Source organism: Phalacrocorax carbo, chromosome 3 (assembly GCF_963921805.1).
Source record: "Phalacrocorax carbo chromosome 3, bPhaCar2.1, whole genome shotgun sequence".
In the NCBI taxonomy this organism is placed as follows: Eukaryota; Metazoa; Chordata; class Aves; order Suliformes; family Phalacrocoracidae; genus Phalacrocorax; species Phalacrocorax carbo.
The window spans coordinates 88,470,691-88,483,238 of record NC_087515.1 but is presented as its reverse complement, the minus strand read 5'-3'; the positions used below and the strand labels follow the sequence as shown (position 1 = coordinate 88,483,238).

The 12,548-nt window shown below is 37.5% G+C and overlaps 1 protein-coding gene across 3 annotated transcripts in view; it reads right to left on the bottom strand.

Annotated features, from left to right (window-relative positions):
* UBE2J1 (ubiquitin conjugating enzyme E2 J1) overlaps positions 1-12,548 on the bottom strand; it is a 29,493-nt gene that overhangs the window by 7,327 nt on the left and 9,618 nt on the right. For all 3 annotated transcript variants that reach the window (XM_064447641.1, XM_064447640.1, XM_064447642.1), the window contains 6 exons: positions 11,803-11,876; positions 9,887-10,018; positions 9,159-9,243; positions 7,614-7,719; positions 5,081-5,210; positions 1,107-1,238 (listed from right to left, as the gene is read on the bottom strand). In XM_064447641.1, the coding sequence (XP_064303711.1) occupies positions 1,107-1,238; positions 5,081-5,210; positions 7,614-7,719; positions 9,159-9,243; positions 9,887-10,018; positions 11,803-11,862 (645 nt within the window). In that variant the 5' untranslated portion in view covers positions 11,863-11,876. The remainder of the gene's footprint in view (positions 1-1,106; positions 1,239-5,080; positions 5,211-7,613; positions 7,720-9,158; positions 9,244-9,886; positions 10,019-11,802; positions 11,877-12,548) is intronic.

Sequence of the window (12,548 nt, the reverse complement as noted above, 5' to 3'; positions counted from 1 at the left end):
AAAAATCTGTAAAAGTACTGGATAACATAACAGTTCATACTGTTACAAATATTTATATGTTTAAAGGTTTTGTTTCACATGGGAATGTTCTGCTGAAAATTAAGTTAATAATTACTTATTAAATCAGCATAACTGATTAAAACAGATTTCTTAGAAATTGTATTAATAAAAAAACCCAGTCTCTTCCTCAAGAAAATGCAGCAATTCCTTGGTATTTTTGACTAGTTCTACTATATGAGCCAGGATTTGTAATAAGAAGAATAAACTAAAATGGTTTATTAAATCCTGAACGATCCAGAAAAATCCTTATTGTGGGGAAAAAGTATGCTATTAGCATGTTTATATTTCCACATAGCTTAAAAATATGTTGCAAACACGCAACAGATGGTCTGACGTTATTTGACGTGGTTTAGTTTTTTTAAACTATCTGCAGCCCCATCCTCTCTAAAAAAGACAGCTTAGCTGGGATTTGCCTGCAATTTATCAGTGAATTTAGATTGCATTTACCACAGTCATAACAGCAGCTGCCTTGGCACACTACCAGGCCTCGGTCACTTCTGAAATCATTATGTAAGCCTCACACCTAACAGTATTAAAACGTAAGTGTCATACTTCAAACAGTAAGAATATTTTAGTCAGATTTACTTAAGAGGTTATAAAAAAAGCAGGAAGATATCCTTAATTAATATTTAAAAGTTACAAATTATCACCGAAACATTTTTTGCCTCTGGCTAAGAATTCTATTGCAAAAATCTGTCATATATTACGTAGATAGTAAATTGTAGTACTTCAGACACCATAGCGTTTTAATGAACTGTTAACTCATACATTAAAGGAACTACTGGGAACACAAATTGCTAAAACAACATTATTTATTGTTTTTAAGAGAAAGAAGTGAAAGCTAAGAGATCGCTATTTCTAAAAGGGATTCAGCATACTATTAGCTAACTTTTGCACATAGGTTTTATATAAAAGTATGCAGAAGTTCAGGAAGAAATGTATGAACTATATACTCTTAATGAAGCCTCCAATCAGCTTAATAGTACCAATTTCATGTTCAGACTGTGCCTGTACTTGCACTGATAAAGCTCAATGATAGACCATACCGTTGCATTTGTGGGGTCCTGGAATGCTCTAGCTGCACCATGCTGCTGGGGCTCACGTGAAGCGGCGGAGTGGTTCAAACCTGATGTGTTTGAAGGTCCAGCATCAGACTTCCTGGATGAATTGACTTCTGCCTGCAAGGAGTACATATGCAGGCTTCAGAGACAAGATCAAAATTCCTCAAAAAAGATTCGGCTTATTTTGGAATGTGTATTTTAATGTACAGAGAATATGAGACTTACTGAAATACAATAATCAGGTACGCCGACTGCATTTCAGTTACGCACCAAAAGGTTTAAGAGATTCTTATTCTTTAGAAATAAGTCTATACATGTGCAAACGTCAGTTTAAAAAGCAATTTTAAGTTTGTTTGCGTACAACAGGTATAACGTTCAAAAAAATATACAAGTGTACAGAGCAAAAGAGAAAATTCTTCAGAAGATCCAGGACAACATTATGCCAGAAATAACATTTTCTAAAACTTCTGTTTCTCGTGTCCTTGAGTGAATGCTGAGTACTGTTGTAACAAGTGAATTAATATAGCCTGTTTCTCAGCAGGGCTAATTAGCCTCTGATAGGGGCTAATTTAATGTGGCTATACTGGTTCTAGTACTGAAGTTGCCTCACAACCCACATCAAGACTGGGCATATATGCATGGCACTATACTGTGTCAGGCACGCATACCTCAGTTTCCAGCATTTAAATTTCAGCATGAGCAGAGCAAAAGAAAAAATACAAGTCTTATAATATGGCTTTTGTACACATTTATAAAATGTCTAATAAGCATCAATTCCCAGAATTTGTGTTTAATGCTTTTGAAAATTTGAGACGAGATCAGTAGTGACACGTAGAAGATCGTGATCAAGCCCCTTGTTAAAACGGTATATATGCCTGCATTAATCCCTTGGGGATGGAAGAGGATATAGCATCATAGTCCTGAACTGAAACACTTATAAATTTATACATATAAATAAATAAATAAAAACATGACCAGATCAATTTTTATCAGCAAGCAAGGCACCTGCCAAGTCATGTGGCTAGATTTCAATTTATTAGAAAGATGACAATTCCAAATCTAATCCCTGTCTTCAAATGCAGATATAAGTAGTGGTAGTAGTAGTAAGAAATCCAAACAGTGTATTAGAAACCAACCAGTTATGGTGATAACAAGCTGATAAGATCACAAGAGAATAATGTTCTTTCATGATACTATTTTGTGTGAGGAAATTAACTTCCCTGTTTCCTGATGTATATTATCTCAGGAGAATCCGAAAAATAAGTCACTGAAACAACCTGAAGATGAATTTAAGATTTAAAAACATGATCTGAGAACACTGCTTTCCTTTTACACTTGACTGTTATGAATTCTACTATTAGACAGGACAAGTTGTGACTCAAATATGGACCAGCAAAGCAGCAACACAAGATTATGAATAATTTAGGCTGGAAGGGACCTCTAGATGTCACCTGGTCCAACTCCCTCCTCAAAGTAGAGTCATGTTCAGTCACATTTTGAGCATCTCCGAAGCTGGAGACTCCACAGCCTCTCTGGGTAGCCTGCTCCAGCATTTGACGACCCAGGATGAATTTTCCTTTCCCATATTCAGTTCTTCCCTGGAACCTGTGAACACTGCTTTTCATACTTCTGCTTTTTCCAAGAAAAGCTCATTTCATCTTTACCATTAATCCCTGTGAAGCACACACACTACAAAATGTGCATTTGATTTATTTTGGTTTATGAGAGTCCTAAGTCTGGTATGCTAGATTGAAGTCAGACTAACATTTGGAAAAAGTAAAGCGCTTGAAAGTTCCCAAAACTGAAATATCTCTTTTGTCACCCACTCTCTTTCTCCAGCCCTTACCTCTGCTTCCAGAAAAGCTGGAGAGAACACAGACATCAAAGAAAGATCATCAACATATTTAAACATAATAGAGGGTGAGTGGATAATTAACTTTACTGCAAAATGCGCCTTATGATGGCAACATGTAGATAAACCATATTGTTTTGCAGTAACGCACATGCTACTAGTCACCTGTCTTTTTTCTTTTTAAGTGGAGTGGAATTTATGGTATACATTACATATATGTTATTTTCTATTAAAACAGACGGGAACAAAGGTGGAGGCTCACAGAAGTGGGAAAACTAACGAGGAAATGTTGTTTGTTATTTTTTTCTCCTGAATGTCATATTCCTTTCTCAATACCATAAATGGGTGTTTTGTTTGTTTTTTTTTAAAGTTACCATTTTGCTTAAGGCTGGTATGAAATAATTTCTCATGAGCCCAGGATCATCTAGAAAAAGTTAGGAAGTCTCTTCTTTAAGGATCTTTAAGGACCAAGATAACACAGGGATTGCTAATATCTTTGCTAGTAGAGAGGTGTTCTCAAATTATATGCTCAATCGGCAATCTGATGTTAAATCTTATACCATAAATTGATATGGAATATATCCAAATGATTAAAAACTTTTGTATTTCCTGCTAGTAATTCATACTATTATTTTAATACAAACATCAATTGAATGCCTCACCTTAACATCAGTCAAACAAACAATAACAAAGTCAAGCAAAGCAGAGAAGCAGGAAGCTTAAAAAATCCCAATCCCTAAAATTCAATTTGAGAAAGGGACAGAAGGTGCAACCAGAGGACAGAACTGATTTACCTTGTAAACCCACACAATGGATTGTAAAAAGCTATAGAAACCTGAGGTATTTGTTCAGTTTTCCCTTGCTGAGTGCTTGTTCTCAGGAGGTGGAGTTAAGTATGTGGATACAAGGAACGGACCAATATTCTTTAAAGTCTGATGTCCCCAAGTCTTTCATTTTAAAACTGAAAAAGGTAGGAAATGTAAGTTGAATATTCTTTAAAAAAATTATACTCTGCTACGCCTAGAATTTGAGATGAAGGTGAGCAGTTCTTAACTAAAAATTAATCCTACACTTTTTAACCCTTACATATTGTAAAAAATCCAGGAGCAGGCAGTCCACTGCTTCTCCAAATACCTCAACTTTAAAAAACTCTGTCCCTGTATCTCCTCATCTTTGTAAAATCTTTTGAGATGTTTCTGTCATAAGCGTTACTACATACAGACCCAACCACGTCAACATATCTCGATGTAAGTTCGCACAGGAACATGGAGGTCCTGCAACACTGGCACTAATGCACAGTAGGAGGCAATCTTTACTCTCATAGCACACACACACAAAAAAAAAAAGGGTGTCTTTAGGTCAGTGTTAGGAGAACTTTGGTGATAAAAGGGGACACATTAGTATCCCTGACCTTAGCAAGTATGTATTCTGCACCAATGCCAAACTGTCATAATATATTTTATTGTAGTTCCCTGCCCTCATGCACAGCAGTCTTCCTTAATGGCTAATTTAAGAGTTTAGTGGAAAACTCAGTGAAAAACAACACTGTGCATGCAAGACATGCAATTTTCTAAGGCACATAATTTGGCTAAACAAACCTTACTTTCACTGAAACACAAGCTAGAGAACACATTTTTGGGTAACAGCAACTTCCATACCAGGGTTCAACTTTCAGTATCTTCAGCTGCAGAGTAGTTCAAAAGAATTTGCAATCATTTTTCAGTAGGAATATGTTTTATTCCTTCCATAAGCCAAAAGGAGAAAAAAAAAATCAAAGGAAAAAAATTTAGGTTAGCTTTACCCAAACTTTCCTAACACTTTTATGATAAGACTGATACTGGAGAATTTAATCAAGTTATTAGTGACTGAAAAAATGGAAGTAAGAGCAACATAGTTAGGCAGTTCTTACCACAGTGCTCGCTATTGAAATTAAAACTAATCCAGCAGTGCTTCAGATGCACTGTCCTAAAAAAAAACAACAGGTTTCCATGTAGTGATTGATGAAGGTTTATGAAATTATGAATACTTCTGGAAATTACAAGTTTTTCCTCAATAACTGTATTTTAATTCTATACAATATAGACAGAAGTATAAGCAGTGACTTCACCTTGAAGCTAATTTGTCTGGCAAGTTCTTTAGCCTCCTTGTCTGCCTGGCTTGACACACTTCCGGATGTTAGTGGTAAGAGGGCTGTCTTCATCGATGTGCCACACATTTCACAACAGAAGTCTTGTGACCTGGCCACAAATGACATTGCTCAGAATGGCATGCTCTCATAACATTCTTGTCTGCTTGTTTAAACAAACTATTTGCAAAACAATCCACAGAAAGACAAGTGGCATCAAGACCAGTAGCTTAAAAGTACTTCCCCCACACCCCGAATCACGCTGTCTTCTAAAAAATATGTTGAGAATTATCTACACTACAAATACATATTCTCTTATGTCATTTAGGAAAATATCAAATGAGTCACACATTACTATTACCTATACTTCATTAATAATTTGTTACCATTTAAAAACTTAATATCTGCAGCAAGTTAAAACTGTAAATTATAAAGATTTAACTATTCTTACAAATATTAAATTGGACCCAGGAGCTTGCACCTCAAATTCAGGAATTTCAGCTACTGCAAGAGCATTACCTTTCCTCTCTTGCTCATGTAATTTGTCTATAGGGCACACTGCATGCAGCTTTCCAAGCCAATGAGAAACCACATAGCCTTGATAATATAGTATCAAGAACAACCCACTAAACCCTACCTCTCAGCAGGGTTTATTAGCTTTGACTTGGTGCCATGCAAACAGGGAAGTTGCAGCTTCTGATTGGCTCAGAGTACAGGCAGAATAAACTCACATCTGACAGCAAAATTGTAATACAATTTGGAATACTGTAACTCTGCCTATAAGATAGGGATATGGTCTTTCAAGCACCTTCTCCTCCCAAGATGGGAAAAGGAGAAGAACAAAAAAAAAACCCCACAGGTATAAGATCTAATTTAAGGATAATCACAGAATAGTTGATGTTGGGATGTGAGTGACCTCTGGAGATCATTTAGTTCAGTCTCCTTGCTCAACGCAGGGTGAAGCAGAGCATGTTGCTAAGGTCTGTTTCCAGTCACATTTTTAATACCTCCAAGGATAAAGACTCCACCACCTCCCTGGGTAACCTGTGCTAGTGCTTTGACCATCTTCACAGTAAACTGTTTTCTTGCATTCAGACTGAATTTTGTGGGTTTCAGTTCGTGCCCAGTGCCTCTTGTCCTGTCACTGGATGCCACTCCAAAGAGCCTGGCTCTGTCTTCTTTACACCTTCCTTTCAGATACTTATACACATGGATAAGATCCCTTGAGCCTCCTCTTCTCCAGGCTGAACACTCCCAGCAATCTTAAACTCTCCTTGTATGAAACATGTTCCAGCACCTCAATCACCTTCGTGGCACTGCACTGGATTCACTCCAGTAAGCCTCTATCTTTCTTGTACCCTGACCTGGACACATCCCCAACCTGGACCCAGCACTCTGGATGTCTCGCCAGCGTTGAGTACAGAGGAAGGATCACTTCCCTTGACGTGCTGGCAATGCCCTTCCTAATACAGCCCAGGCTACCATTCGCCTTCTTTTCCGCAAGGGCACATCGCTGCCTCACGATCAGCTTGCTGTCCCCCAGGACCTCCCCTTCCAAGCTCATTTCCAGCTCGTTGGCTGGCATTATTCCTCCCTAGGGACAGGACTTTGCTTTTTGATTTGTTGAACTTGACAAGATTCCTCCAGCCTGTTGAGGTTCCTCTGGATGGCAGCACAGCCTTCTGGTGTATCAGCCACTCCTCCTGGTTTTGCATCATCTGCAAACGAGGGTGCACTCTGCCCCATCATCCGGGCCATTAATGACACTGAATAGCACTGGGCCCAGTATTGACCCCAGAGTACACCAGTAGTGACAGACAGCCTGCAGCTGGACTTTGTGCTGCCTGCCACAATCCTTTGAGCCAGGTAGCTCTGCCAGTTCTTAATCCACCTTACTGTCCCCACTTACCAAGGCTGTACGTCATGAGTTTCTCTGAGGATGGTAAGGAAGACAGAGCCAAAAGCCTTGCCAAAGTCAAGATAAACAAAATCCACTGCTTTCCTCTTGTCCACCAAGCTAATAATTTCATCATGGTCACAAATCTAATTTTAAGTTAATTTCCTAAAAATCATTCAGAAGAAGTTGCTTCAGATTTTTTTTTCTTGGTCATTGTTTCATTACTATTATTTACTTAAAGGAAATGATGCATCATTGTTTTGGTTGTTTTCTCCCCCACTTACTATCACTTCCATCGTATTCATTTTCCCTCCACACTGCAATTACCGCTGTATTGCAATGTTAATTAGATCTCTAGGCCTGAATTTCAGACGAAACTAATTTGACCACACAATGCTGGAAGGAACACAGCCCTCTCAAAGTATTTTGTCTGAGCGTAAGTTCTGAGTTTGGACAATATTCAGCGGGGGAAAATGTATATACATATAAAAATAGTTTTATGCCTTGTATATTTGGAAAAATGCAAGAGAACAGACTGAAGTAACTTTCTACTCAATGCCTTACCCCTAAAAAGACAGTGAATCTATATGTACCTACAGTAACAAACTTAGTGCTTACTTCTTTGCAAGAGCTCTTCTTTCTTCTGGTGTATAATCTAGAGATCCTATTGCTCCTTCACCTTTGGTTGGCATAAATCCAATAATGGCTAGTAAAGCTGTTCTTACTAAAATGGGAAAACAGAGATACAAACAAGGTTGCAGAAACAACTGTTATCTCACTCCACACTCATTTTAGTAAAGTTGCAGTTCTGCCTGCAAAACTTCATTTTGTCCGTAGGAGTAGCCTGAATTTCATACAAGCAGCCCTGGGATTTTTTGGTACACAGCATGGCTTTCTTCATTTTTTAAACCTCACATTATAAATGAAAGATAAGGCATGATTCTTCCATCAGCCAACCCAGGGAAGAAAATATATTTTGTCACAAAAACGTTGCACAAATATAAAGATTAGAGTTCCAGACCTTAAAAATTGATTCTGAAGAAAAAAGGTACAGCAAAATTAACATATAAATGGGGGGGGGGGGGGAAGAAGAGGAGGATTCATAAGGCACTCTTCTTTCTGTGCCTGTTTCCTGTTAGACACGAGTTCTGCAATTTAGTGCACACAAGCTCAGTGGTTTTCTTTTATGCAATGTACCACCGAATTTGTTCCTTTTGATCCTGTGATATGCTGGATAAGGAGCTTGCTTAAATACTAATAATAGCTCATAACAGAATTGTCATCTAAAACATCTCTTTTGACAATATCTATCCTTCAATTTCGTTTCACATAGTCATGAAATTTAAGAACTCAAGACAGTTTGCTAGTAGATTTGATAAATATCACATGAAGGTAAGTACCAGAAAACAGAGAGAGGATATTTATACCTCCTACTTAGAAGACGGTATTTTCTACTCTTTAAAAAATGATGAGAGACTTCACAAAAGGTGAAGAGTGGTCTGCTAGAAAGTTCCCAAGATCTTGTCTTGTTTTAAAGGTGCAACTGATATCCAAAGAAATAAATTAGGTGCTGTAGTCAGCAAAACTAAAATTATATAAACACAGAAATATTGCCTTGGATGAATTGTGTCAACTCTCAGTTTCTGTGATAATGACACTTTAAACACAAAAGGTAAACGCATTCATTATTCTGAACTGAGACCACGTTGTCTTTCCTCTCAAGTGTTCAGAAGTACAGCATCAGAATTAAGAGCTGACCACACTCCCGTATATCAATATTCAAGCTGGTTTTACTGGTTATACAAAAGCAGGATAAAGTAATAGGATTTAAAGTATTTTCATAACAATTTAAAAAAGCCCAAAGCCAAAGAATATTCTAAGTAGTCTGAGAATTCTTAATGCTTGTATATCCAAATAAATAAGAGCTTACCATCACCCCTCAGTTTCTCAACCCTTTCACTCTGCATTTATTTAATACCATTCACAAATCCTCCTATGCCGCTCTTTCATGACTTTACATTTCTCAAATTCTCCCATACTTTTACTCCCTCAAAATCTGTCTCCTTTTCCACTATAAACATCCTTTGTGAGGTTTTTTTTTTTTCCAGTTTAAATATCTAGTTGCTTGATGGGTGTAATGTTTTCCAAGTAACTGTTACTTACTACTCCATGAAGGCTGCCATGTTTCAGGATGATGCCCTGAGATGCTTAAGCAAATTTTCTTCCCCACTTCAAACCTGCCATTGGCCTTCAAAGGAAAAAGGAGGATATAATAAAACATGCTGGAAGTTAACTCTTGGTTTTTGGTACAAGTTGTAAAAATCATCATCGAACAAATCTACATGCAAAACAATACTTGACAATTATAGTACTGCCAACCTTACAAAATTTTTGTTCAGCTTTCTGAATAAAGAAGCCTCCATTCATGCGTGAGGAAACATCGATACCTCACATGTCCCAGTGTGACATGGTAGCTTGCCTGTTGCTCCTGTAACCCACACACCACATGCAGACAGCCTGAAAAGCTACAGCTGTATGAAACTACCCACAAATGTGGGTTTTGCCCCAAACTATAGGTCTGCCTTCCTACGTGTGACCAATGTCTCCAACAGAGACCAAGAGGGCCCATGGAGAGAACAGAAGGTTAGACAATCACATCAGCAGTGTCATTACTCCTGGAGAAAACTTCCATTTATTAGGTGCAAAGCTTCATGTAATTACAGAACACCGAAGTCACCTTGGAAGACTTCTGGTCTTAAATTGGCAGCATTAACTGTACTATGATACCTTTCTTACAAAAATAACATCACCTCAAATGCCAAGAATCTCTCTCTCAGACACCTACAGATAAATTGATCATGTAAAAAGGAAAAACTAGTAAACATGCTTACTGTCAGCAAAATAATGCTGGGTGGTTTCATGGGATATTCAGGTGGTAGTACGATTCTCCCGTGATAAATCCCTCCATCGAAATCTGAATCTGGAGGGCCTCTCACAGTAAAGTGCCATTCAAAAAGATTATCCTAAAACATCCCCAACAAAGGGAGAAGGAAAAAAAAAAAAAGAAAGAAGAGTATGTCAAAGAAGTAGACAACTAACATAATTTTCTTGAACAAGGACAAGCTAAAGGAACAGTGCACAGCAGAATTTTTAAATCAAACGGAGAGTAAGACAACCAACACAGCACTAAGATTCTGGTTAAAGGGATAAATATTGTAGCTTTCTGGTAATTTGCTTTACACAATGCCTTTGTTGAAACCCTCAAATTAATTATTCAAGCTCTCACTCTAGTTGTATCATTTATGGCAAGAGTTTTATTACCCAACAGATGGAAAACTGAGTAAATCTAAGGGAAAACTGGGTCTTTGCCCCAGTGAATAATAACTTCTGCAGAACTCAGGGGGCACCCACTCCAAGAAAGAACATTAATGACAGCCTCCCCAAAGCCCCTTCCATGCCCACATCAACACAGGGACTTGACTCACACCCCAGAGGATGCCCATCCTCTTTTGCTTCTCAATAAACGATTTTGAAACAGCTACCATGCCTTACTGCACAACAGGTACACTTTGAAATTAGGAATATTATTTTAATTGGACATATAAACTTCTTTTTAAGCATTATTTCTTTGGGGTTCTGTGTTTGGCTTTGTGTATCAGATCTTGTGATGCCCACAACTTCCTGAATATTTACAAGCAGAACTCCTCCTGCTATTAGGACAGGAGTCCAAATGAGGCTTGCTGTCAGTGAATGAGATCTCTCAACTAATGCTGAACACTGGTATCACAGGGCTGTGTCTGCCCACCTTGTTACAATTTTTTTAAGGACTGGAGGTAACTCAATAATTCCAGCATTTCCTTCCATTTGCCACTTTTGCCTTCCCAGCGAGTCACTGTTCCAACCCAGAAGACAGACCTTCATGTAAGTTACAAGTAATGGCATTAATTAAACCTTACATTTCAGCACCGGAAGGGGAAACACAAGGTACAGACAAAAACTAGTCTGTAATAAGGTATATTTTATAGCACCTAGGAACATACTATTTTCTGTAGGCATGTTAAGTGTGCTATACATTTCTGAACAGCTAAATCAAACCCCCAAACTGAATACCACTGAACACTGCCTTCTTTATTATTCCAGCAAAATCAGAAAGGGTTTCTGTTAAGCTTCTAACCACCAGAACTTCACTGTCCTCTCAGCCCAAAAACTTAACTGGGTGTTAAGACGACTTCAGGAAGCTACTATTTAAGTGGAATTTAAGCATTCTCTCTTATTACAATGCATCCAGAATTGCACCCATTTACATTTTTCACAGGTTTTTTTTTGTTGTTGTTGTTTGGGGTTGTTTGGGGTTTTTTTGTTTTTTTTTTGTGTTTTTTTTTTGTTTTGTTTTTTTGTTTTTTTTTTTTTTTTTTACACAAAACAGTGAATCCTCACAGATCACCTATGCTTAAGCGCTTTGTTGAGCAACTCAGCAGCTAAGCCAGATGTCAGGTTTGGGTGTAAAAAAACTTAAACGTAATGCATTTATGTAGTCTCAGGAAGGAGGAGGGGGAATAATCATATTATACCTGTGCAATAAAATAACTCACGTGCCATGTAAAAACGATATTATGTACTTTCACTAACACCATTAAAGTGGAATTCTGCTGTTGATTTCTATCATAGGACAAAAAGAAGTGATTCCATTTAAAAGGTCTGCTAGTATCTAAATATGTACATTTTAAATACTTAAGCATACAGAGGATTTAAGAGTATTAATAACACAGCCTAATTACAAGCTCTTGCAAACATTAGATAAACAAACCTCCAAAGGCTGTGCGTGATAATGATCTGTAGGATCCTTCAGTTCTGCGGCCTCTTTCATCAAACGTTTGACAGCTGAAAAAGAGAAAGTGTAAGGCATGAAAATAAAGGAAAAAAATGATATGCACTGCATACAAAAAAACCCCATAAACATTTCTTGAAGAGCTCCTTTCAGCTAACTGATCTTTTTCAGCACATCCCAGCTTCTTCACTGGAGTTAATAATCCAAGACACAGTATAAATTATTCACACTGAATAAATCTTAAATCAGTTATACAAGCACAACGTTACGAAAAATATGTTGCATGGTAACAGTGTTTCTCAACACTGAACACTAAGACTAAAGTAGTTTTACATATTAATTGCACCAAAGACATGAGGAAAAACATAGGTGTCATTAAGAGAGTTTCAGACTTTAAATACAAGATGTCCAAGGCTAATAACCTCAGTATTTTATCATAAAGGACATCCTGTGCATCTTTAAACAGCTGCTGAAAATACTTATCATGATACCTCCCGTGACTATTACATGACTAGTCCCTTAATTATTCCAAAGGAGGTCACAATAAGATTTGAGAGAAACCAACTCACTCATAGTACAAGGAGGTAAGGTTTTATACTGGATTTGAAAACACACATGCCCAGCCAGAAAAATTTACCTAGGGCCTTTGTAATTTGAACCTACTACTGAATGTGGACACACAAGTATTTTTATATCCTAAATTCAGGATAGTCATTAGTTACCCT